Below are 25,835 nucleotides of genomic sequence, written 5' to 3' on the forward strand. Positions count from 1 at the left end.
GAGATAAGCTTGGTGCAGATACTGTTGAATAACTCAGATACTTGATTTTTTTTTTGTAGAAAAGTCAGTAAGTAGCTAAATTTTGACAAAGTACTTGGGGGAAAAACTCCAAACTAGTGATCTGGACAGGTAAGAGCAAAGTTGTAACTGCACTTAGCAGTTTTTCGGGTATTGCTCCTTTCAGTGAGCTCTAAGGTAAGTTGATAGACTCTAAGATAAGTTGGTTCAGAGTATGCTGGGTTGCATTGTTTTGGAAAAGGAGACAATGAAAGCTCGAATGTGTACAACAGATGCACAGTGTTTGTAAATTACAGAAACAAGAAAATGCAGTGTTTAGAAGGTAGATCCTCAATTTTTAATAATTTTTTTGCAAATAGCTGTTTAGTCTGTTGTTGGTTGTGTTGTTGGTTGTGTTGTTGGTTGTTTAATCTTTTATTTTATTTTGGTTCTACCTAATATGTAACTGCTGTAGACTGAGCTCCAAACTTTAACTTGAGCAGAACTAGTGGTGTCTATTAAAGAGTTTTTCTGTTTTGGCAGAATGTACAGTAAGTGAACCCTGCTGAGGAAAAATTCAAGAAGAAATTGTACAAATTTTGTTGTATGGATTAAAAGAAAAAGATTACTGTACTTTAGAAGATGGGTTCCTTAAAACTCAGGCTAAACAAATCTGGGATAAACAATCTTAGGTTAACTTTTTACTGGAATATCTCTGGAAACAATTTGAAATGGCTGTATGAGCATGAGAGGTTTTAGAGCTGTAGCAGAACAGCCCTCTGGGTTCTGCAGAGCTAAAGAAAGCTGTAAAATTTCATTTTCATAAAATGAAAAATCTGGAAATACAGTGTGCTCCAAGGTAAACTTTCAGCAGTACCTGCTACTGTTTTTTAAATACAGTGATACTGTGTGCATTTCAGCTTGTTGCAAGAGTGAACTGTGAATCTCATCTGCTTGTTTCAACCTTTTAGTACACAAAAATGTTGGAACTTCCTTTGGAAAATATTTTTAGGAACCTTTTTCTGGATGTGCAATTTCATGTAATGAGAACAGCGTTTGTGTGGATGTATTACTGAAAGACGACATTCAGTTGATTATGTGATTAATATTAACTCAGCTGAGATCCTCTTCATATCTCATATCCCATAGGCCCAGACGGGCTAGGAAAACACATAATTAACCCTTGAGGGTTGCCTTTCATATAGTCTGGACCAACTGGAATGTAATCACAGAATAAGTAGAACTCTTGTTTCCGGTGTTTGTCACTTCTGAATGCTGGCAAGTATAAAAAAGAAAAAAATCCATCTTCAATGTCTTGCAGAAGTTACCTATTCTAGTACACTGAATTTTAATATAGGATTATATGTGTTGCTCTTTACTAGTTCACAGGAAAACTCAAGAAGGCTCTGCAGTAGAGATGACTCCCATTGAGGCAGATTTCTCCTGGCAGAAGAAGATGATTGAACTTGAGATGGAGATCCAGGAAGCTTTTCTCCGCTTTATGGCATCTATTTTAAAGGGTTACAGAACATTTCTCAAGCCAATTACCCAGGCCCCTTCAAATAAAGCAACTGCTGCTGATTCATTGTTTGATCATCAAGGTAAGGGTGAGGCAGATCAGCTGCAGATAGCACTGGCAGTGTTAAAACTTTAGGGTTGAACTGCTGTTTAAAAGTTCAAATTTCCATTTGATTGTGCAACTCTTTGCAATATTTAAAGTTGTAATTGGATAAACTAAAGCTCTTAGAGGTTGATTAGAACATGGATATACAGAAACAGAATTTCAGTTTTCTAACTGCTCTGGTATTAGAGGAATCATCTTTCAGTAGTGTGATACCCTCCTGCTTGGGAGCTCTTGGAAGTTATAGAATATTTCTCAAATTGTATAGAGCAAAAATGCCAGAGGCCCAGTAATGAAGAACAAAGTAATACTCTTGGTATAAATTGGAAAACAGAGAACTAGGCAGAGATCACAAACACAACAAAAACAATAGTCAGCAAAGGTTATCTTGTTTTCCTTCCCTTATGACTTTAACTTTTCAGATCTATTCATGAGTTGAATGCCAGCTAAAAATGCCACTGGTGTTTTTTATTTATTTATTGAAATAGAGATTTGAGAAGAGATTTTTAGTCAAATGTTTGGAAAGTCTTAAATATTTTCAAGCCCAGCATCTCTTAGGCTAATACATAATTTTTTGTGATTTTTTTTTTTTTTTTTTTGAGCATTTCTGGTTGTATATGAGGTCGTCACCTCCTTTTTTTCCTGCATGAAAAATAAACAGACATAGGGAACAGATTACATGGGGTGATTGTATGCCAGGTACTTTGTTAACTATGTAGAAAAATTAATGATAAAAACTATTACTTTAATCTTCTGAATACAAATGATGCTAAGTGGTTATTTGTTAATAAAGCTAGCACTTTGATTAATAGAACTTTAAGTGTTGTTTTTTCCTGTTGACACTTTATATGTTGTCTTCTTATGGAACTTGTAACTGATATTTAGTTGTGTGTTCCTTTTCTTTTCTAACCAGGATTTTTAAAAAGTCGAGACCGTGCCTATGCAAAGTTTTACACACATCTCACCAAAACGCAGATATTCAGCAGATTTATTGAAGAATGCAGTTTTGTGAGTGACAAGGATACTGGCTTGGCATTTTTTGATGACTGCATAGAAAAGGTGAAAATAAATATCAGTATTATTAAATGATATACTTTTGATCATTTCATGTTATTGTTCTGGCTATAATGTGCAGATTATTCATATGTTGCACACTTAAATTATTATAGTATTGCATACTTAAGTTGTCATATTGAAAGTATCTGCAAAATAGCAATTTCTTCCAATTAAACGAAGGTGATTTCCTATTACAGATTTAGGATTTCATATTTAGTTCATAATGTCAACAGATATAAAGTTTATTGATAGCTGCCTTTTACAAATACTTCCTTTGCTGAAAGCAAAAAAGAGATTAATTGCTTCCACAGTAATATGACAATTTAGTGTCACTGTTTTGATTTCTCAATAAGTTTCACAACTGTAATTCATATAATTTAGGATTTTTTTTTTTCAATTCAGAAGAAGCTCTAACTCTTTTTTTCTCTCTCTCCCTTTTCCTAGCTCTTTCCGGATAAAGGAACAGATAAAGGAGAGAAGGTACTTTGCCTCTCAAAGTGCTTAGGGATACTTGATCACAAAATAAAAGTGAAAATATACTGATGTGGACCTGACATTTAAGTATTTAGAGAAAATGTAATTAAAATGGACATCTTCTCCCAAAGCCAATTGTACAAACTCTGTTTTCAGATTGATATAGACTCTGTGGAGGATGCGCGGTTGATTGAGCTTGATGAGTCACAAAAAAGTGAACACACAGTGTTTATTATGCCACCAGAACCTCCCCTTGATGATGGACAGGACCGAGCACCAAAATACAGGTACAAGTCAAACAACCAATCTGTGGTTGTTTATTGTTGTTTCACTGTGGTGAAAGTAGAGAACTTGAATGCTCATGAGGACAGATGTTCAATCTTGGTGCAACACTTTCCTTAATAAAATGTTCTGTTTAAACAGATATGATCTGCTTGGATTCTGGTAAGCTTCTGAAGTTCTAAAAGTCAATGTTTGTGTGCATTTTTGAAGGAGAGTGGGTTTTTGTTGTTAACTCTTCAGTAACTCCTTGCCAACTTTGTAGTAATGCTTTCCTACCATTTATGTGTATTTTGTAGTAGCTACAGTGCACTGTCTTTGGTTCACAGCAGGGACAAGAGGGGGCAGGTAATGGATCTGCCCAGTATTATTCATCTGCAGCCGATGAACGCAAAGAGCTAAAAACCCACTCTACTCTTCAGACTTCTTTCATTCAGTGTTTTTCAGCTTTGTGCAGGAAATACGGAGTTTTCCGACACTCTGAGCATGCTTTTTCTACCTGCCTCTCTTAGAGGTAATGAAGATTCTGTTTCCAGTTGTTGTCTTAGTTAATCATCATCTGTGCTCCCGGGACCTTCACAGTATCGCAGAATGGTTGAGGCTGAAAGGGATCTCTGGAGATTATATAGTCCAACCCCAAGCTCAAGCAGGGTTACTTAGAGCAGGTTGCCCAGGACAGTGTCCAGAGGGCTTTTAAATATCTCCAAGGATGGAGAGTCAGCAATCTCTCTGGGCAATCTGTTCCAGTGCTCAGTCATCCTCACAGTAAAGGATTGTTTTTGTTGGTTTTTCTGGATTCCCCCTCCCCCCTTATATTCAGATGGAGCTTCCTGTGTTTCAGTTTGTGCCCATTGCTTCCTGTCCTGTCACTAGGCAGCACTGAAAAGAGTCTAGCTCAGTCTTCTTAACACCCTCCCTTCAGATACTTATACTTGTTGATAAGAGCTGCCTGAGCCTTCTCTTCTCCAGGCTAAACAATCCCAGTTCTCTCAGCCTCTCCTCAGACATATGCTCTAGTCCCTCTTAGTAGCCCTTTGCTGGACTTGCCCCAGTAGTTCCATGTTTGTCTTGTACTGAGGAGTCCAGAACTGGACCCAGCTCTCCAGGTGTGGCCTCACCAGTGCTGAGTAGAGAGGACCTACATGGTATGGATGACCATCTGGTTCTCATTTCCATTGTCTACTGAGATACTATGTCCGATGTGTCGTCTTGTGATACCTTTGTGAATAAGACTTGATGTTGCTATTCTTTTTTTTTCCTGCTTTCTTCTTCTTCTGTGTATGTTCTTCATACACAGTTGTCTTTTCAAGGGTTTCCTGCTATCAGCAAGTATATGAAACAATGTTTTTTGTTTTTTATATATATAGCTATAAGAACTTCCCACGACTAGATTTCAAGCTCTTTGACAGGCCACAGGAGCTCAAACTCTCTTTCGGCGGACATCCGGCTGGAGGCAGCATTTCAAATAGTCCAGCACTTATGGCAAAGAGGACAAAACAGGTCAGATTAGTCTTACTGTAGTCCCTGTGAACACTGAAAGATGTATGGTTGTTTAGTAAAATTGCTACTACTTAATTTAGTAAAATTGCTCCTACTTATTTATACTACAAATTACATTGTTGGAGAGTAGGCCTTTATAACTACTGGGAAACAATACTTGCAAAGAAAAGAAACAGAAAGCAATGATTTCAGTTACTGAGAGTACAGGTTAGTGCTAAACCTGTTTTTAAGCTTTAGGCTGTAATATTAAAAAAGGAAGGTAGAATAAAAGCTTGTGTGGAGAAAAGGAGAATTAATTCAGATATTAGTTTTTACTTGTAGAGAGGCTTAATAAGGGAGTACTAAGAAGGGAGCTTCAGTTTAATGTTTGTTCATAATTATTAAATGCTTACCTTTAAGAAGCCACTAACTAAATTAGTAATGGTCTCTCGATTCAGGATGCTCCAACTTTGTCTTCTTTTTTTGTTTTGTTTCACCTCTGCAGGAGATAAAGACGGCCCATAAGTTAGCCAAGAAGTATTACCTAAGCCCCCCACAATGGGCCAAATGTCTCTTCAGTCATAGTTACAGCTTATGGTTTATTTGTCTGCCAGCCTACATCAGAGTTGCCCACCCCAAGGTCAGAGCACTGCAACAGGCATATGATGTTCTCATTAAAATGAGGAAAACTGATGTGGAGCCACTAGATGAGGTAAGTATTAGTAAAAAATATCATTACCACAGATATGGAGTAGAAGGTAAAGTGTAAATGTGATGTGTTTCACCACCAGCAGCATGTTAAAAAGATGTATAGATTTTTTGGTTTGACGTGTTTCAAAGCCACTATGAAATGGTCTTAAAGAAGGTCTACTTAACTAGGACAAATGAAAATTTAGTTCCTCTTTCATCAACAGCACGGAGTCAACTGGGTTAGGTACTCCCACTTTGTGCTGCTAGTCTTCTCCCAGTATTCTACCAGAAGGAAGTTTTGGAATATCCCAATTTTTAAAATGTACTTTGAATTAATGCTTTGCAGCCTTACTGAATGAAGGGATAATGTGATTTTCTTTTTTCTTTGGTCTGTGTACACCATTCCATTCTTTCAGTAGTATTCACAGGCACACAAAAGCAGGTTATCCTTCCTTTTGCATGGGTGTTTCCTTCTCTCTTCTATTTGGCAAACAGAAGAGCCAAGTGGAAAAAATGTGAGCATTCTCAGCAATGTAACTGCTGATGCTATTTCAACTCAAGTATGATTTCCTGTTTAATTTTTGCTCCCTCTTCTGGCTGTTGAGTATTACATATTGAGAAGCTGCATTCACATGACTCTCCCTTTTACATGTATAACAGTTGGAAATTAGGGCAGAGCTTAAATTGCTTCAAAATTCTTGTTGTCAATCAATTTATGGATTTCTGTATCTTGTCAGGTCTGCTATAGAGTTGTAATGCAGCTCTGTGGACTATGGGGTCAACCTGTTCAAGCTGTGAGAGTCCTCTTCGAAATGAAAAATGCTGGAATAGAGCCAAATGCCATCACTTATGGTTATTACAATAAGGTAAGAGAAATCTTGATGAGGATACTGGACCGAAGTCTGCCTTGCTGCTCTTACCACCCCCTTGTCCCATAGCACATCTTGAAGATCTTCACGTAGTTTTGCTTGTTCTGTTGGGCAAGCAGTCCTTTCAGGCATGCTTAAACTACACTTGATCTGTGGTATATGGTTTTACATTTTGTACATTTACATTGCTGTGCTGTTTAGCTAACCAACAATTCTGTTGAAATATATACGTACAGTGTTTCCATTTCCAAGCTTTGGTACCTATCTAGTGCTTCCATGTTAAAGCTTTGGAAGCTGTCTCTTCCTAGATATATCCTTTATGGTAGCAAGATCCATGCATGATTAATGAAGACTGGGATTCAGCTACCTGAAATAGCCTTCTCTTTTCCTTGCTTCCAAATTCCTATAACGTTCTGACAGAACTTCATAGTAAACTAAACTAGATAAAATAATAGAAAAGAGCTACTACTGTAGTCTTTTGTTAATACTGTAGTATATGAATAAGAACAAGTCATCTTGTTTACTTCATCCATAGTTCACTGTCACTCAGCTATTCTATCCAGAGCTGTGGGATAAAAGGGAACAATTCATAAAAATTCAAATAATTGTCCTTCTTAACACTTTTGAAAGGAAATGTCTTTTTTTCTTAGAGTACAAAAAGGGAAGATTCATACTGTACTGTGTATCTTACTTTAACTTTGTTACTGTACCCTTATTACTGTAATGTCTCTATTTCTGTAGGCGGTTTTAGAGTCTCCTTGGCCTAGCAGTAACCGCAGTGGCATATTTCTGTGGACAAAGGTACGAAATGTAGTTCGTGGCACAGCACAATTTAGGCAATGTCTAAAGAAAGCAACGCAGAGCTCACAAGTCGCTGTGATATCAGGTAATATGTTAATTGAAATGGATTTGTTTCTGCTGAACAAGAGCACAACATGCTTTCTGAGGGATTGCACCTGATATTGTGGCTTTTACAAGTGGGAGATCCTTTCTAAAGTGTATAAAAATGGATAATTGCTAACTTGATGCTTTAAACAATATCATAATCTCTCTCCCACACTGAAGGATGAATTGTCTAAATCTTATTGCTAGAATTCCATATTCTTATTTTAATTCGTGCAACCAAAAGTATTTACTGTTGTCTGAAGAGGTCAGATTTATTTGAAAATCTGAATTTTTAAATCCTTTCTTACTAACCAGCTCTCGTTCATGTCTTTAGCTCTGCAGAATACCACAGGTGGATGTGATGGGGACATGGTGAGCCATGGTAGCGTGGATAGTTCTAATGATGCTAACAGTGGGGAGCACACTCTCTTCGTCAGAGACTTAGTCAGGCTTGATTCCATTGATAATCACTCTAGCACAGGTACTAGATTCTGCTGGGTTTCACTGCTAACAGTCCCTCCCAAAAGACAACATTTTCTAGTCTGCTGTTGATTTTCCGCCACTGCCTTCACCCTCTTGAGGTTGTAGAGAATAAAAATATATGTAAAGAGAAAGAAATATACTCTTGTTGAATATTATTCCTTTACCATAATCAGCACTCTTTCTTTAGTCTAGAGCGAACCATAGCAGAAGTACTGTTATCTTAAACTAAATGTCTTGCTGATAAAGTGGTCTCATGAGCCTTGCATTTTGTGCTAGATTTTCAGAAAAGGTACAAAGCCTTGGACAGCTGAGTCTTTTCAATTTATATATGTTATCATATATTCATCGAAATGATAGTATGTGTGAATAAAACTTTCTTCTGTGTTAATAAGAAACAAGTAAAAGTTGCTTAGGTGATTAGAGACTAACGATTTTAAATATTGTTCCTTGATGGTAATCAGGAAAGGCCTAATTAGAATTCCTGTAACTAGTATATGTTATATTTATCATGATGGTCCATGCTTTTAAAATCCATATTCAGACTTCTTACCAGTAGATGCCAAATTTGGGAATAAATATTAATGATCTTAAACCTTTGTGAAACCCTGGGAATGGAAGGACAGCTGATAATCTGGAGAGAAGCTCTCCTTTAACATGGCACATACTCTTCCAGATGAATTGGAGTAAAAAGTGCACAGAAAGTTAATCACTTGATATGACAAGACCAAATTCATGTTTCTTCATATCTATTTTAATACTGATTATATCCTGCCTGTGCACAGTCTCAACTAAATCTCCTATGTATGTGTACCTCAAAACTTATTCTGCAAATGATTCTTGCACATTCTCCATGTTTTTAATATCTTGAGCCCTTTAAAGAGAATTTTGAGTGATTCCTGTGCTTCATTCAATATGCCTGTCTAGATTACTGAACTTTCCTTCTCTCTGCTCTTTGTTGCTCTGCTTTTTGCTCTTTGCTGTCTCTTGGGTGCTGCATTTGTCCTTGGCTATCATGGTGTGGGGTGCAGACTTGTATGGTGTGAAGCCTTGGATGCACGTGTGCATTAATTCTACCCTTGAATGTTACTTCTGCAGGTAATTTGCCCATTTATTGGTAGGGTATTTTTGTTCTGTGCAAAAGAGAAAGACTAACATCACTGAAATGACAGAGAGAATATAAGGACCAAAGAATGTCAGAACTTGCTTTTCTTTATATATAAAGGTTTTCTCACTCAGTAGCCGAATGTGTTAATTGCTGGCTGCTCAAACTTTTTAATTTAATTTTCTACCTGTTTACACTTTGGAGTTAAAATTACTTCAGTAATACATATTATAGTTAAATTATATCTGTGTTTTTGTATTCTGAGGTTCTGTCTGAAGTTTTTGGAGCCTTCTAATACCTTTCAATGTCATACTCAATAACACATCGTTTTTTAAAATGCTTTCATGTATCCTAATAGGTGCTCTGAGGCATACAAAAGAATCTTGTTTAATGTGCTGTGGAATATGTCCCATATACTATTTGTTTATTTTCACATAAGCAGAAGCACTCGAAATGAAAACTAATAAAGTAGAGAGGGCCTTGTTCGTTTGTTTCCTGTGACAGATTTTTGGGCTACCGTAAATTGAATTTTCAAGAATGTATTATAGCTGTTGAGCATAACTGATATCATGGGGTAATAGACCTCTTTTAACTATTTAGTTTTTAAATATTTTTATATTACATTGTATGGCTACACTGTAACACAAAGATACAGCGTAGCTTAGAGTAGGTGTTTTAGAAATGTAATTATTGTTAGAAATTGACTAAATCAGTGTGAGGGCGTGAATTTCTCTTGTATATACATGTGAGAATTTAGCTTGCCCAAACATGAAAAATTTCTCCCTAATGAGAGGAGAAATGAATAAAAGGAGATATTTCTATGGAGTTTCATAAAATGCATTAAAGTTAGTTAGTGACCATAGCACTCCTGGAGGAATAACTTGTTTTTAATGTAATAATTAGTCTATAATATCCAAACTGACTTTTCTAATTATCTCTGCTATCACCAAGTAGATCTGTGCAGGTATTAGCCATTTTGGTGATCTTACTCTGAATTTTTATGGCAAAACCAAATGTGACACAAATGAATTTCTGTTCTTTGATTTTCTTATTGAAAAAGAAGTTTAGGAGGGAAAAACAACTTTGAGACACTTGTTTGTATTCCTTTTTACAGGTGGTCAGTCAGACCAGGGCTATGGATCCAAGGATGAACTTTTAAGGGATGATGGAGATGGTCTTCATGCAACTGAAACACAAGTAGAGGAAGATACTTCTTCTAAAGTTGAAGATATACTAGGAGGTGAAGTATGCATATTTACAACAATTAAGACATTTTTTATACTTTTGCTTCATCCATCCAAGTACCAGAAATACTTAATATATTGAATTCATAATGTTGCCAGAGTCAAAATACAACCTTATAGAATCTGGTGGACTTCTGCTGTGCACTAATGAGAGGCAATAGAATACATACAAGTAGAGAGAGTATTTTTTATTAAACTAATCTGATATAGATGGAAAGATTGGACAAGTTTGGGGGCACATGCCATTCTTTGTATTTCATTCCTTTCATTTGTATGTTTGAAAACTTGACCATTTTTTTTCAGCTATGCCAGTTAACCTAGTAAAAGACATTATTTCTTGCTATAAACTTTGCCCTGCTGTAGCATGTAGTCATCTCCTGTCCTCTCTCTTCTGTCCAGATTGTGTCCTTTGTTTTTCTATATTTTAAGTTCCCCAATACTGAATTTGTGTCATATTATCTGTGTTACTAAACTCTTAATGTCAGTTAGGGTTTCTAATGCTGTCGTTGTACAAATAGCCCTGCATGAAAAACTGAGAATTGTGCTGTTCCTCCTCTGCTTTAGCTGGGAGCAAAAATGCCAAGGGAAGTAATTAGCACAGGCGGTAATCTTGTAAACAGCTAAGCAGTCTCTGCATGATACTGTGTATCATCGTCTTCCAGGAAATATTTAGTACCTGGTAGGACTGATCCTTTAGGCAATAATTACAGCAGGGAACAGTGAGTATGCATTTTCCATAACAGTGCGAATGAAGTTATCTATGCAAATGAAGTGAACTAAAGTTCACATTCTCTTTCTTCTAGAGGTTTGTGGTACAGGAGAGCCTGGTGAAAAGCAACAGCTGAATATAGAAATTCACAGTCTAACAGACCCACCTGCTTGGGGGAACAGTATTGTGAAAGTTCCATCTGGCATTTTTGATAGCAGCAGAAGGAAAAACAGTGGTGAGTCACTGGGTAAAACAAAGCTTGCTGAAGTCCTCGGCTTGTTGTAGTACACTGTTTTGCACCTTTTTGATGTCATTTAAAGAAATAAAATTTGTATGAGAGATGCAAATTGTTGGCCCTACCTTTTCTTTTCCCTAGCTACCCTTTGCAGATCACTTAGAAGGAGCCTATGTACTCGGTGGTGAGAAATCACTATTGACTAGACTGATATCAGTATTTCCTCTGTTCCATATTCACTGTGTTTCAGTAATGTACTAGAAAGCTAAGAGTCTCTACTCTTGACTTTGTCACCTGAATGTCACTGACCTTGGAGAAGTAACTTCATTTCTCCATGGCTTACTTTCCCTACGTTTAATCTGGGGACAATGCCTGCCTTTGTGACTTACAAAATTTATTTACATATCTGGAGATTTATGAGGAGGGCAATCTGTGGGTATGTAAGAACCAAATCTTGAGGCTTCCCCTGCCCCCATCATGTTTGTTTTTGACTAAGGCCAAATCTCAGTGTTTGTGTAGCTGGGTAGCTCGGCAGCTGGGGATTTAAGAGGTAAGTCAACACATAGCTGATAATGAAGGATTGACTCTCGGACAAGAAGTGGCCAAGAACTTTCTGACAGTATGAGGGCTGACGACTAGACAAAAAACAGCATCAGCCTGAGACTGAAACAACCTTAGGATGTGGCTGTAGTACATCAGGTCCTTTGTTAGGTTTCCTATGTAGTAGAATTACCATTCTTGTAGAAGTAATCAGAAGTCAAGGTTTCTGCCTGGCTAACAGTTTTCTGGGCAAAAATTGCCCGTAGGGGGAATGAGAATATTTAGTGTTTTACAGATGCTAACTTTTAGTTATTTTCTGCATATGATGATTCTATAAATAAAATCATGCTTCTGTGCTGTACAGACAGACACAGTGATCATCTTCAGAACTGGAATGAACTGGAATTTGATGTATAGATCTGTCTGAATACAGTTCTGTACCAAAAAACAAAAAAAAAACAACAGAAAAAACAAATGTAGAGTGCATTTTAACCTATACTTATATGTTCCTTTACTTCATAGATGTATTATCTACTCTCACCTGGGGAGTTGTACAGGGGATGAGGGTGGAATCCTTATACAGAATGAATCAGACGAGGCTTAGACCTTACAGAGTACACAAGTTTTGATCTGCAAGATGCTCTTGCAGCCAGTAAAACAAATTGCTAACAGCAGTGTAACTTGTTAATAGGCAACTTGTGAATGCCATTAAACTTCCACAATCTCAGTTTTCTCACTGGTGAGAAGACCACATGACTTCATGAAATAAATTAGCAATTCTTGGTGGCTATGGATACCATAATAATACCTTTTCTCTTTCAGGAACAGGTTCTAGCCCCCTGTTTGAAGCTCAGAATTCAGTTGAAGATGTCTTTGACGTTTCTGTTAGGAAATCAAGTGAAAAAGGACAGAAGAGGCAGAAGCTCTTTTCAGAGAGAAGCTGCAGTTTCAGCAGTGAAAGCAGGGCAGGAATGCTGCTGAAAAAAGGCAGCTTGGACTTGCACTCTAGAGAAGTAGCAATAATGATGGGAGCAGATGCCAAGATCCTAACAGCAGCTTTATCTGGGGCCAAAACTCCACCCTCTCATACTAATAAATCCCACAGCTTTGACAGTAGTGGTGACCAGCAGGTTTCTGACGTAAGTGACACTTTTATTCATGTGAATGAGAGTGATTGGGAATCAGAGCATAGGTCTTCACCAGTGCTGGAAGAACCTGTGGAAGGGGAGGAGCATCTGGAGAATGGAGGCAATGAGAATGTAGCTACAGTGGATGTCATGGACCTCAAGCAGTTAGGTGAGTCCAAAAACCAGAAAACAGAACCCAAAGATGCAACAACTAAAAGGAATAGCTTTTATGGAGTGGTTAAGCCTGTTGAAAGGGAAGATGTTGAAGTGGGCTTGGACCCTTTATCTTTGCTGGCTACTGACAGCATGCAACCAAGACATCCGGAACCTGAGGAAAAACTAGTGTCACCAGTTGCAGCACGCAATTTGGCAGATGAAATAGAGAGCTATATGAATATGAAGAATCCCTTGGGTAGCAGGTTTCCCAGCATGGAACTGCACAAGCCAGTCAGGGAAGCAGAAGCCTCTGGTATGCTTGGTCACTCTCAAGAAAGGAGGTCAAGCCTGCCTTTGGATCCCATCCCTACACCTCCTGAGTCTTACGAAAATCGGAGAAGTCCTTCTGTCTCCAGATCCAAAACATTCACTGGACGACCAAAGCAACAAACCCATCCACGGTTTCAAAAGGAACGGTCTTCATCCCTAACAGGACTGGGTCGTTCTTCTCCACACGGCTCGTTAGGATCTGTTGTAACAACTTTATCAAATCTGAAGTTAGACAATATACTGTCCGGACCGAAAATGGATGTTCTGAAGTCAGGCATGAAACAGGCTGCCAACGTGGCCAGTAAAATGTGGGGAGCTGTAACCTCAGCATATAGTTACTCAGATGATGAGGCAAGTACATTTCAATATGAAAAATTTTGGGAGGCAAAGTGAGAGGAAGAGGAGGAATAGCTTCTCTATCCAGAAGATTAAACCATAACATATTTATTAAGTATTGACTCTTATTAGCTAAGAAAAACTGTATTTTTTCTGTGGTGGAGTTTTGTCTGGGAAGTGGCTTTGTAATGCCACTTGAAATGAGGAAAGTAATTTAAATGGTCTGGAAACAATAATCTTGAAACTTTGACTTTTTGTTCTCAAATTTTTTTTTTTCTTATTCTTTTAAGAAACTGCAACAAAAAAGTCCTAGTAAGGACAAAATTAGGTCACCTTAAATTATATGATTCTTCATGCTTATTTAAAAAACAAGCAAACAAAAAAAAGTAGCAAAGACAACTGAATTCCAGAAACCTAAGAAGTCAGGTTAGTGAGGATTAAAATTGGAAGGACTAAAGGACAGCCTAAGCTATAGTGTAAATACTCTTCAGGAATTTGGAAACTAAATATTAAGTTTCCTGTGTGAGCACACTCAAGCAACAGAGTGGGGTGGGGGTTTTTTTTGTTTTGTTTTCTTTGAGTAAAACATTTCAGAGTATAAGGACGTGAATCAAAAAGGAGATGGAGGGGTGAATTTTATAACTTCCTCTTCTCCATATACATTTTGTTATTGTGTCTCCAAACATACTTTTTTTTCTCTTGGGAAGACCTCTACTTGATTCAGCTAACCTTTTTGTTTGCAGTCTGTGTCTCTAAGGATCATTTGTCTCCCAGCTTCAGGCTGTTTACAAGATAGCTTCTTGATTCCTTTCTTAAGTTCTCCCTCCTTTTCCTCACTTCCATAGAAGAAGTGGGGAGAGATAGCTCTCTGGCTTTATTTCTGCTTGGAACAGATTTAACTGATGTTACCAAGGGTCCTTTCTACTAAATACAATAGACATTTTTCATAAACTTTCTGAACATTTTTTGCCTGTGACAATGAGAAGTTACTGTGTTATTGGTGTATCATTTCTTCTGGTGTGTTTCATTGCTATCTCAAAATCTTACCTCTTCAAAACTGAATTAGAATATTTTTCTGATAATTTCTGCCATTCTTTTCTCTTGCTTAATGCCAGCCTTTCAAATCCCAAGTTCTGTAGCGTTTGTCCTGTTCTCCTTGTAATAAAGAAGTTGCTCTTCCTGTCACTTTGGTTGTCATTCAGTTTCATCTTCAACTAAATATTCTCACTGCTCTTCTCTTGGATTGCCTAGGTTTAGTTTATATGTAATAAATTCTGTACATTAAGGTTGTGTCTTAATCTGCTACTTGAATTATTTATTATGATAAAGATGGAAGTAAAACAGTGGATCTAGAAGCACTGAAAATACTGAGTTGTTGTTGTTGTTGTTGTTGTGTTAAAGGAAGAAAACAATCGACCAGACTTTACCTTTCCTGTTGGTTTTGAAGATAATATTTTAGGAGATAGTCTGTCATCAAGAACAGGAGTCCCAGGGCTAATGGCAAGTGAGCTTGCACAAAGCACTACTAGTCTTGGTAGTAGCAGCAGCAGTGGAGATGTAGGAAGACAGCATTACACAGCAGGTGAGGTTTTCCTTCATAATTTGTTTATAAGGTAACTATTATGCATGAAATCATTCAAAACAATAGAAGCTATCATAATCTGAAATTATTTCAAGGCACTAAGATAAGACCAAACAATTCAGTCTTCCGTTCAGTAAGTTTTCTTGGCAATACCAAATAGCTAATGCATCCCTCTTTGTTGAATGTGTTGAATGTTTTAAAATTGATACAAAATACAGGGATTTAAGTGTAAAAATACTTCTTCTGTTTGTGTAATCAAGAGATTCCTAATTTTTATAGCTGTGAAAAATCTGCTCAGTCAAGTAAAATCATACTTTGCTGAGATTTCTTGATGCTAACAGAAAAGGAGAGCAGTGTTCAAGAATGCCAAATAGTTGAGTAACCAATGGAATCAGATCTTATAAACAACTGAACAAAAAGCCCCCCACAAAAAAACTCTCAGCATCACAATGGGATAGGAGTTACTGGATGTGTACTTGATGTTGTAAAGGTTAATAATAGATGAATATACATCTGTTAGTAAATTGACAATTTTTTTCCAGTTCTAAAACTGAATGAAGTGGATCTAATAATTTTCAGTTCCTGTTGTACCTGAAGTTTTTAAAGTTTTACAAAATTTCATAAGAATAAATAAGACTTGATTTTAATTTTGACAAAAAAAGTATGTTGCTGAACCAGTTTTGGGTTTGATTTAGCTCCCTTTGTAGTGCTTTAATAACAGAAGTATCATAAACCTGTCTGTATCAAGAGGAGAAGAGCTATCCTGAGGACCGAACATCAGCTAGCTGTGTCCAGCATAATATGTCAAAAATGCTAAGTCTGAAGATATATCTTCTAGTTCCGGTTGGTTAGGAGGATTCTAAGAACTAAATATAAATGGCAGCCATGGTGGCAGCCATGAACAACAGGGTATGCAAGACTTGTTCATAGGCATAAATGTTAGCTGAAGAAACAAATATGCCTTTTTCATGAAGAGGGGATTCTGGTAGTAATTTTGAATGGGAAAGCTGACTGGGATTGTCAAAGTAAGTAGTGCTGATAGTTTTCCTTTCTAAAACTGATTCCAGCCACTTACTTTAAGTAAATATATTCTGACTTCTTTCAACCTTCTCCTGGACAAAGCTCATATCTCTATAACCCAGCCTTACCTAAAGATCATCTGTTTTACTGCAACATTAGCCAGGGAGTACTTAGGCACAATAGTGGCATGGCTGACATGATGCGTTGCATCTGATAGTATTCTTTTGTTTGTTGTTTATATATAGATTTATCATTGAGGAAACCTCGAACAATTTTACTGCTCTTTGCCTTTCTTTATTATTTCTTTATATTTTCAGAATTCAGTTACTGATGCTATCTTTCCATTTGCCAATTTGTTAGGTCTTGTGTTAGACAAAAATAACTTAATGTTAATCACAAAAATTATATTTTATATATTGTAATGTCAATAAAGTTAGTTACACATATCTTTGGAGAGCTTCTGTTACCACTCTCTTACTCAAACAGAATTCTGTTCTACAGGAATAATGAACTATTCTTTCTTTGAATAAAGACCCTAACTACTCTTTCTGTACAGGTGAAGTTTTATTTCCAAGAAGTGTGAAGGTTCTGGATTCTGAAAGGTCGGAGCACAGCTCTTCCCATAATACAAGTTTATCTAGTATTTTCCAGAACTATGCAATGGAGGTAAGATTAATAAATTCATAGATGGAAGATATAATTATTTGATATGGCTGAATGCACTAACTACCTGTTCAGCTGAATTGTGGTTGGAGTTTTCATAATACAAAACATTCCATAATTTTGCCTCCAGTTTTTGACACTTTTAGTTCGTGGTGTGGCAGTAGCATTTAAAAAAATTTTTTAAATGCTGTACTATGTCTCTGTTATATATAGAGAGGGAAGAAATAATTGAGGGAAGGGGCAAAATAGGGAGTGCAGCAGAACTTGAGGAGGAAACAGCATGATCTTTTCCTTTGAAGTTTCTTTTTTATATATATAATGGATTGTTACTGGTAATTGGCTTAACATGCCTCTCTTTGTTCAGTTGTTGCTTGTAGATGCTTTCAGACTTCAGACATATAAGCAGTGCTCACTGCATTTGCCTTGATTATTATTCTTTCATCTGTATTGTTTTTTTAGGTCCCATATAATTTTATTTTATGTTTGATCTTCCAGAGATCTATGCCTGTCAAACTTCTGGACTGTGTTATATAAAGGACAGAGCATAGTAAATGAAAAAATGTTGCCATTGATCTAAGGGATATTATATATTTTTGTGGTAGTGGGTTGGTTTGTTTGTTTCCGGTGAGGATGAAACAATGAAGTAACAGGAAATCTAAAAATAAGGATTATAAAGAATTTTTTTTTCAGCTAGTGCAGGATTATTTTTGATGGTATTTTCTCTGGTCCTCAGTCTAGTATAGTGATGAGACTTTTACTAGGTAAGAATCAACTTTGTTTTTCACTGTAAAGATTTTTTTTTTTAAAAAAGCAGATATACTTTGACTTAAACACTTGACTTTGTATATGCTGAAGGCTTCACAGTGGTGAACAATTGCAAATGCTAAATTTGGGGGTAATGCTTTTTCCAGGTCTAAAAATACCTAACAAAAATATATGATTAGTACTTGTACTTCAAAGGTAAAAGTTATGCGCAAAAATTTAATGTACTCTGAGTGCAGTGAGAAAGTGGTAATAAATCTCATATTTCCAGACTCTAACCATTCTCTAACTTAGCCTAATAAACTCCAGTAGATACTAAGCCTATAAAGCCAGTTCTAAAAGAATCCTAAAATAAAACTGATAATATTGATTCTTTGATGTTTTAGGTGTTGATGTCAAGCTGCTCTCAGTGTAGAGCTTGCGGTGCTTTGGTTTATGATGAGGAAATTATGTCTGGATGGACAGCAGATGATTCAAACTTGAACACCACCTGTCCTTTCTGTAAAAGTACTTTTCTACCTTTACTTCAAGTTGAATTTAAAGACTTGCGGGGCTCTGCAAGGTTAGTGAGTTTTACAGATGCTTTGTTTCTGCCTTTGCACTTGTACACAGTTGTATTTATTCAGAAGCATATCTTAGTTATATCTCCTGGTAGTTTTATCTAGATGTGCTAGAGTATGTTACTGCTTATTGGACAGTTGTGATTGCATTTCAGTATTAATTACAAATTTTGTAAACCATTGAGGCTTGTAGCAAAAATAGAGGAAAAAGCAGAGAAGCTTCAGATTTGTTGCTTTTTTCTTTTTTTTTTTACTACTTTTTCTCTTCATATGTTCTTCATAAGCATTAATATAGAGAAGACAATATATCTGTTTTAATTTTCTTTAATTTTTAAAACACAGCTAATGGATCATGTGTGATGCAATTCTAAAACTGACAGCAAAGTCGTCCTCCCAGATTAAATTTACTAAGTTTTCCATAACGTATCCTAGAGAAGGTTTTCAGTTACAGATGCTCCAGTTTATTATTTCTCTAGTAGTTCTCCAATTTATTATAAGCTTCTCAACTTACTATTTTTAGCTCTTTTTAATTGCATTGTGGGGACTGGAACTGAAACTTATCTCAGAATAACTTAAAATGGATCCTCACTGTAATTGTTACTGCTGTGAACTACAGCTTCCATTAGTTATCTTTAATGCTGAAGCAGAACATCTATGTTGTGTGTACTTACAATACCTCTGGAAAGCAAGGTAAATTCCTGTTACACTGTGTCTATAATGGTATATGATCTTCCAGTCTCAATTTTATTAAACTAACAACCACTTCCAGTGATGCACAAGCTATTGGAGACTGATTGGAAATAGTTATAAACTAAGAATCCATTTGTAATATTGCCACCTCCTAAGTAAGATTTCATATATTGCAGACCAGATCTATGTATGTGTTGATTTACTTTTTCTATGTAAGTTTCAGTGAAGCAAATAGGAAGTAGTAGTGTCTTGTTGTCCAGTTTGCTTGGTTTTTTTTTTGTTTTTTTTAACCTTTGGGTGTCCTTATCTTTGTTACTTCCTGAAAGCAAATGTAGAAAATTCTAACTTTTAAAATGATACTGTACTTATGTCTTAACCTTCCTTATTTCCCCTCCCTTCTGTTTGTGTTAGCTTTTTTCTGAAGCAAAGTACCTCTGGAGATAGTTTACAGAGTGGTAACATTCCATTAACCACGGATCCTCTGGAGCAGAGTCTCTTGTCCAATCCAGCCGTTGCTGATCTGATCAGTTTTTCAGATCACCCACAGTCCAGCCATACCATAGTGGAAGAAACTAGTTCTACAGCTGAACAGAGGTGGGTAGAATTGGAATCAGCACTTCCAGTATTTTTTCTCCTTTTCTAAAATGAAGATTGCCTTGTGTGCCAAATATGGTGTGGAAATATAATCGTAGTTGCTGTAATTGGTTCTCCCTCATTCTTTTTAGGTGTTCTAAGTGTGCTGAGTAATAGGTAAGAGGTTCTACTGACTGTTGTTAAAACCCCTCCACCTTTTAAAGACGCACAGTGACTTAAAGTGTTGCTTCTTTCCTTGTGTTTAGAATCTAATGCAACAGGACAAAGCATTGTGGGGAAAAGATAAGTCCTTTTGTTGGGACCCTCTTCTCTGAGAGAAAGCCTTTGGAGTGCCCAAAACTTTCTTTGAGCATGTATTCTATGACAAATAATACTGCGGTAACACTAAAACACAGAAAAACAATAAAGTTTTTGAAACAGTTTGAGAGAGAGAAGAAGCTTTAGGGAGAAGGTGTCAGAGGAAAGAAGAGGAAAGAACTGAAATAGTGCTGCTGTGAACTCTGAATTTTTCTGTGGGATTTGTTGATGTTTTGTTGGCATTATATTTTCATAATCTTTCGTCTTGGAAATCTCAGGCGTCTCTGGCTAATGCCTGTGTGAGACTATTAAAGCTTCAATTGATGTAGTAGTAGTTGGTCTTAATATTCTAAAATGGAAAGTTGAAACCGCTCTATGTTAACCTCTTATAACTGTCATATATTTTTAACAAAAGCCAGACAAACTTAGGAACGAAAGTCACCTCTAAATTAATCTGTTTTCTGTTTGCAGTTTGTGGAAGGAGATCCTTTTGCTTTCTTTTGGTTGTCTTTTCTTTTTTCGGCCGGGTGGTGGGGGAGAAGGGGTAGTATAGCAGTTGAAATATTCATTGTTTCAATTATGAGGGGCATGAAGTGAATATTCTCAAATCTGCAAGCAGTTGAACTGTATTGATTAAATTTGACAAGCCAAATACAGGATTTTGCTTAAATTATCTGTTTGGAAGAGTTTCACACTTAAAACTTTATTTTTCAGTTATATGAGCATGCAATTTATCGATTGTTCTATAAACATTTTTATTGTGCTTATGACTTTCAGAGAAAGTAAGCATAAAGGGAAGAGGAGGTAAAAATGAGCATTGTCAGAACAATATATTCTTTGTGTATTGGCAAAACTATACATTGCTATTTCTAAGCAAGGTAAAGCTGTATCACAACAATAGTACCTACTACAAAACTGCAGCACTTCCAGGTTCATCTCTCAGGTTATACCCTGCTGCTGCTTTGGAGGGAGGGTCATATTGTTCCGAGAAGTGTGTGGGGGGTGGGGTTTTGTTTTGTTTTGTTTTTGATTTTGGGGTGTTGTGTGGTTTTGTTTGTTTGTTTTTTCCACCCAAGCTGCAGAGCTAACCAGGCAAATAGGGTTTCTTAGTAGGGAAAGTTGGCTGGGGATACTTATTTGGCAGCCTTTCTCTGCTTCCTTTCTGTTGCCATAGGAGTCCTAAGTAAGTTCACAGTAGCATATTCTGTTCTAAAATCCAAACAGTGACATGGCAGAAGAACAGAGCAAAGGCCCCAGAACTATGAAGACATCTGCCAATAATCCATCAAAAAAAGGAGCATCTTTGACTCGGAGCCACAGTGTTGGAGGTCCACTGCAAAACATTGATCTCTCCCAGAGACCATCTCATGGCATTTCAACAGTTAGTCTTCCAAATAGTTTGCAAGAAGTTGTGGTAAGTTTAGAAATTACTCATCAGTTGATAACAAAGTATTTAATACAATGAACTTAAAGTGAATAATATCCTGCTACTGGCATTGTTGAATATTTTGGGTGTGGGCCTGATCTAGTGTATTTCCATGTACTTATCACAGAGAAATCTTGGTGTCTTCCATGTTCAGTTCATCGGAAAGTCTCTCAGGAGTTGCTTCTTCAGTATACTGTACAAACAGTGCCACTTGATTTGAAATACTTTCTTCAGTGGTACAAAGCTACTCTTTATATTTCTGAAACTGTAAGTTTTCTTAAAAATAACCCAAGTTCTACAACAGGCTAAACACTACTGCAAACAACATTCTGTTCCAAGAGTGAAAAGCCATTTGTTTTCAGTCATTTACTCACAGTTTTTCCTAATATTCTAATAGGTTTGTCTATTAAGGTAGACAGGAGAAGGTAAGAGGGACTATTGAATCGATTACATTATCCTTTCATGTGAAACAAGGAGTTTCTTCTCTCTTACAGGGCTTTTTATTGGTGAAAAGCTGTCTTCACTCAACATATGAACTCAGGGTTTAGTTCTGTAGATGATACAATTACTGCTTTATTTTTGCCATCTCATTTGCCACTGCCTTAGATAGCTTGATCAGGCTTAAAACGGCACACTCAAAGCAGAAGTTAAAACAGATTACTAATTTCCTTTTTTTGCATAATGGAAAAAGAGATTTTAATTGATTGTTCTGTAAGGTTAAGAAAGAAGCACCTCTACAGTCAAAACTGCTGGTACTATTAAAGCTATTGTGTGTTCACTCATTCCAGAAGCTTCTTCCAAATATTAATAACACCTGTGGAATCAGGGATCTTCAAGAGAAATAACTCTGAAGAGTATTTCTGGAAAAAAATCTTTAACTTAATGAAATAACAATTTTTCTTGGTCTTTCTAGGATCCCTTAAGAGAAAGACCTAACCCTCTTCCTGTTTCTGTACCATACTTGAGCCCTTTGGTACTGCGTAAGGAGCTTGAATCATTGTTGGAAAATGAGGGAGAGCAAGTAATTCATACATCCAAATTCATTAATCAACATCCCATAATTTTCTGGAACTTAGTTTGGTATTTCCGACGGTTGGATTTACCTAGCAACTTACCTGGGCTCATTCTAACATCTGAACACTGCAATGATGGAGTGCAGGTAAGTGCCTTCCCCGTAATAGAACTGCAGGTGTCTTCATGTTAGACTGGAGCATTTGGCTCAAAGTGAATAAATCCTTTCTGAGTAGCTTGGATCTAATGACAGAATATAGATTCCTGTATTTTGTAATACTAGTAGATAGGCTTGTTTTGCACAAAGGATCTTGAAGGATGATGAACAAAGACAGGGCTTGAACAGTCAAGCTGTTCTGTTTAAAAAACCAAAGAGTAAGTTTCCTTATAGAGAAGGCTGGTTACTGGAAGGAAGCAGGATGAGCCTGTGAAGAATTGTAGCAACTCACAAATGCAACACATTGCAATCCACATAGTGTGGATTCCATACTGAAGTATATAACCCTATTAAGTTACTGGGCAAGATTTTTTGTTCTCTTCCACTAATAGCAAGATTTTGTTATTCAGACTCCACTTAGTTTCACAGAATGGTTGAGGTTGGAAGGAGCATTTGGAGATATATAGACCAGCCCCTGCTCAAACAGGGTCACCTAGAGCAGGTTGCCCAGAACAGCGTCCAGACAGCTTTTGACTGTCTCCAAGAACTGGGCAACCTGTTCCAGTAATCAGTCACTCTCATATTAAAAAGTTGTTTTTTTCTCTTTTGGGTTTTTTTTTGTTTTGTTTTATATTCAGATGGAACTTCCTGTGTTTCAATTTGTGCTTATTGTCTCTTGTCCTGTCACTGGGCACCACTGTGAAGAGTCTGGATCAGTTGTCTTTCCACTCCCCCCCATCAGATATTTAAACTCACTGATAAGGTCCCACCTGAGCCTTTTCTTCAGGCTAAACAATCCCAGTTCTCTCAGCCTTTCCTCATATGACAGATGCTCCAGTCCCTTAACCAATCTTAGTAGCCTTTTACTGGACTTGCTCCAGTAGCTCCATATCTCTCTTGTACTGGGGAGCCCAGAACTGGACCCAGCACTTCAGATGTGGCCTCACCAGGGCTGACCAGAAGGGAAGAATCACCTCCCTTTACTTACTGGCAGCATCTTCTCTAATGCAGCCCAAGATACCACTGGCCGCCTTTGCCACAAGGACACATTGCTAGCTCATGGTCAGCTTGTAGTCTGCCAGGACCCAGGTCCTTCTCTGCAGAACTGCGTTGCAGCTGATCAGCCCCCAGCCTGTCCTGGTGCATAGGGTTATTTCTTCCTAGGTGCAGGACTCTGCACTTCCCTTGGTTGACCTTCATGAGGTTCCTCTCCACCCAGCTCAACTCTCTGTATTGTCAAGGTCCCTCTGAGTGGCAGCACAGCCCTCTGGTGTATCTGCTGCTCCTCCCAGTTTTGCACAAACAAACTTGCTGAGAGTGCACTCTGCCCCATCATCCAGGTCATTAATGAAGATGTTAAGCTGTGTCGGACCCAGTATTAACCCAGAGGTACACCACTGGTTACTATCCTCCAACTAGACTTCATGCCACAGATCACAACCCTCTGAGCCTGGCAGTTCAGCCAGTTTTCAGTCTACCTCGCTGTCCACTTACCTAGCCTTCACTTACCTTCATCCACCTGTGTATGAGGATGTTATGGGAGACAGTGTCAAAAGCCTTGCTGAAGTCAAGGGAGCCAACATCCACTGTTCTCCCCTCATCTACTCAGCCAGTCATTCCATCATAGAAGGCTATCAGATTTGTTAAGCATGATTTCTCCTTTGTGAATCCATGCTCACTACTCACGATCACCTTATTGTGCCTCATGTGCCTGGAAATGGCATCCAGGATTAGTTGCTCCATCAACCTCCCAAATTTCATTATTTAAAGAGCACAGGAAAAGAACATGGAACACTAGTTAGTGTATTTGGCTTTTCCCATTTTAAGGAGCAGATGATTTTTCAGATACCAGTGTGATTTGTGTATGTGTACAATCTTCAATGGGTATTTGTACACAACACACATGATCTTTTTTTTTTTCTATCTACTTACATATGCACTACAATTTTTAAGTTTTCTTCCTCAGTTTCCAAAAAGCCCCACCTAGAAGCCTGTCATAGAACAGTTTTCCAAGAAATGTAGCTGAAAACCTATGAAATCTAAAGTGTATTGGAAAAATACACTGCATTAGCAGGTAAACTCATGAGATGGGACATAATACTGTATTTGATTATTGCTACTTTGGATTCATATGTAGTGGCAATTTTTCTATGTCCAGTAATTCTTATTGTATTAGTCATTCCAGAGGCACTTCCATAAAATAATTCTAAAAGACATGGCACTCATAACAATACTCCATAATGGAAATAAATTGCCAGTATTTTTATGCAAATACAAATTCTTCTCAGTTTTGGGGAAAAACAATGCATTTACAGGCATACCAAATCTTACTTGGGTCAGAAAACATTGGTTAATATTGGTTATATTATGGTAAGTAGTACAACACAGGTAACTTGTTTGATGGTGCACAAAGAACAGTTTAGGATATGTATTCATAAGTATTTTCTAAGATATATGTAGAAAACTGTTTTACATTAAGCTAAACTAAAAACGGCCACTAGGCATTGCAGTACAAGCTCTGTTCCCCTTCTGTCCCAGTAAAGCTGAGAGAGTACACCAAGAAGTGTATCTGCCAGCCGCCTTGTACTATTCTTTCAATGCTTCACACTGGCCACTTTCAGGCAATTGGCTTCTGTTGTGTGTAGTTTCTTCTAGAGGAGGATGAATAAACTAAACCTTTTCTGGTCTGCAAAACCATTAAAAGAGTAGCCTTTCAAATACATAAGCAAGCATTTAGTGATTTTTCTTGAACGTTTTTCTTTTTCTCATGATTTTAGCTTCCTTTGACATCTCTTGCTCAAGATAGCAAGCTAGTATGCATTCATCTTCTATGGGACAATATTAACCTCCACCAAGAGCCCGGGGAGCCCCTGTATATATCTTGGAGAAATTTCAGTAAGTAAAATAAGTGTTATGGAAAAGGCTATAGAAAGAAATTGTTGTTTTGTAGTATCTTTAAATTTATAGATCCCATCAAGTAGGAAAACTCTTTTGGTACGTGAAGCATCTACCATCCCTTAGGTACTTAACATAGTCTAAATATCAAATTATTTGTGAAAGTATCTTCCTGCTCTGTGTGAAAAGGTATGTATTCTGTTCTTTGTATGCCATATACTTATAAATGGAGGGGAGGAGCATATGGTCTAGATGTAGTGTTAGATAAGCTTCACCTGCTTTGAATTTTTAACTGCATTATCCTATTATATTTATACAATTATGAGAAAGAAGACTGTAATATAAAAGAGTATCTTGCATTTTTATAAATGAATGAAAGTTCACAGTTCCCATCAATATGCAAATTTGGCAGCCTACTTAACTGTCATAAAAGTAAGATTCAAGACAGCCTTTGTTTACTGTAGTTGCCCTTGGAAAGAAGAAAAGGCATCACCTTAGCAGACTGTTTCTGCGATCTCTGGGATTCTATTACATATGATCAGTGAAAACGCCTTTGTTGTCCCAAA

General features: G+C 37.2%; 1 protein-coding gene across 1 annotated transcript in view; it reads left to right on the forward strand.

Annotated features, from left to right (window-relative positions):
- The window catches only part of DENND4C (DENN domain containing 4C), a 70,861-nt gene that overhangs the window by 41,091 nt on the left and 3,935 nt on the right, over positions 1 to 25,835 (forward strand). The window contains exons 12-30 of the mRNA XM_067316737.1: positions 1,380 to 1,598; positions 2,532 to 2,677; positions 3,119 to 3,154; positions 3,305 to 3,435; positions 4,795 to 4,927; positions 5,412 to 5,618; positions 6,334 to 6,462; positions 7,207 to 7,351; positions 7,685 to 7,831; positions 10,050 to 10,175; positions 10,983 to 11,123; positions 12,486 to 13,631; positions 15,018 to 15,194; positions 16,771 to 16,880; positions 18,026 to 18,201; positions 19,301 to 19,483; positions 21,005 to 21,194; positions 22,120 to 22,365; positions 25,152 to 25,269. Coding sequence (XP_067172838.1) covers positions 1,380 to 1,598; positions 2,532 to 2,677; positions 3,119 to 3,154; positions 3,305 to 3,435; positions 4,795 to 4,927; positions 5,412 to 5,618; positions 6,334 to 6,462; positions 7,207 to 7,351; positions 7,685 to 7,831; positions 10,050 to 10,175; positions 10,983 to 11,123; positions 12,486 to 13,631; positions 15,018 to 15,194; positions 16,771 to 16,880; positions 18,026 to 18,201; positions 19,301 to 19,483; positions 21,005 to 21,194; positions 22,120 to 22,365; positions 25,152 to 25,269 — 3,906 coding nt within the window. The remainder of the gene's footprint in view (positions 1 to 1,379; positions 1,599 to 2,531; positions 2,678 to 3,118; positions 3,155 to 3,304; positions 3,436 to 4,794; positions 4,928 to 5,411; positions 5,619 to 6,333; positions 6,463 to 7,206; positions 7,352 to 7,684; positions 7,832 to 10,049; positions 10,176 to 10,982; positions 11,124 to 12,485; positions 13,632 to 15,017; positions 15,195 to 16,770; positions 16,881 to 18,025; positions 18,202 to 19,300; positions 19,484 to 21,004; positions 21,195 to 22,119; positions 22,366 to 25,151; positions 25,270 to 25,835) is intronic.

This window comes from Apteryx mantelli, chromosome Z, assembly GCF_036417845.1.
Source record: "Apteryx mantelli isolate bAptMan1 chromosome Z, bAptMan1.hap1, whole genome shotgun sequence".
Lineage (NCBI taxonomy): Eukaryota > Metazoa > Chordata > Aves > Apterygiformes > Apterygidae > Apteryx > Apteryx mantelli.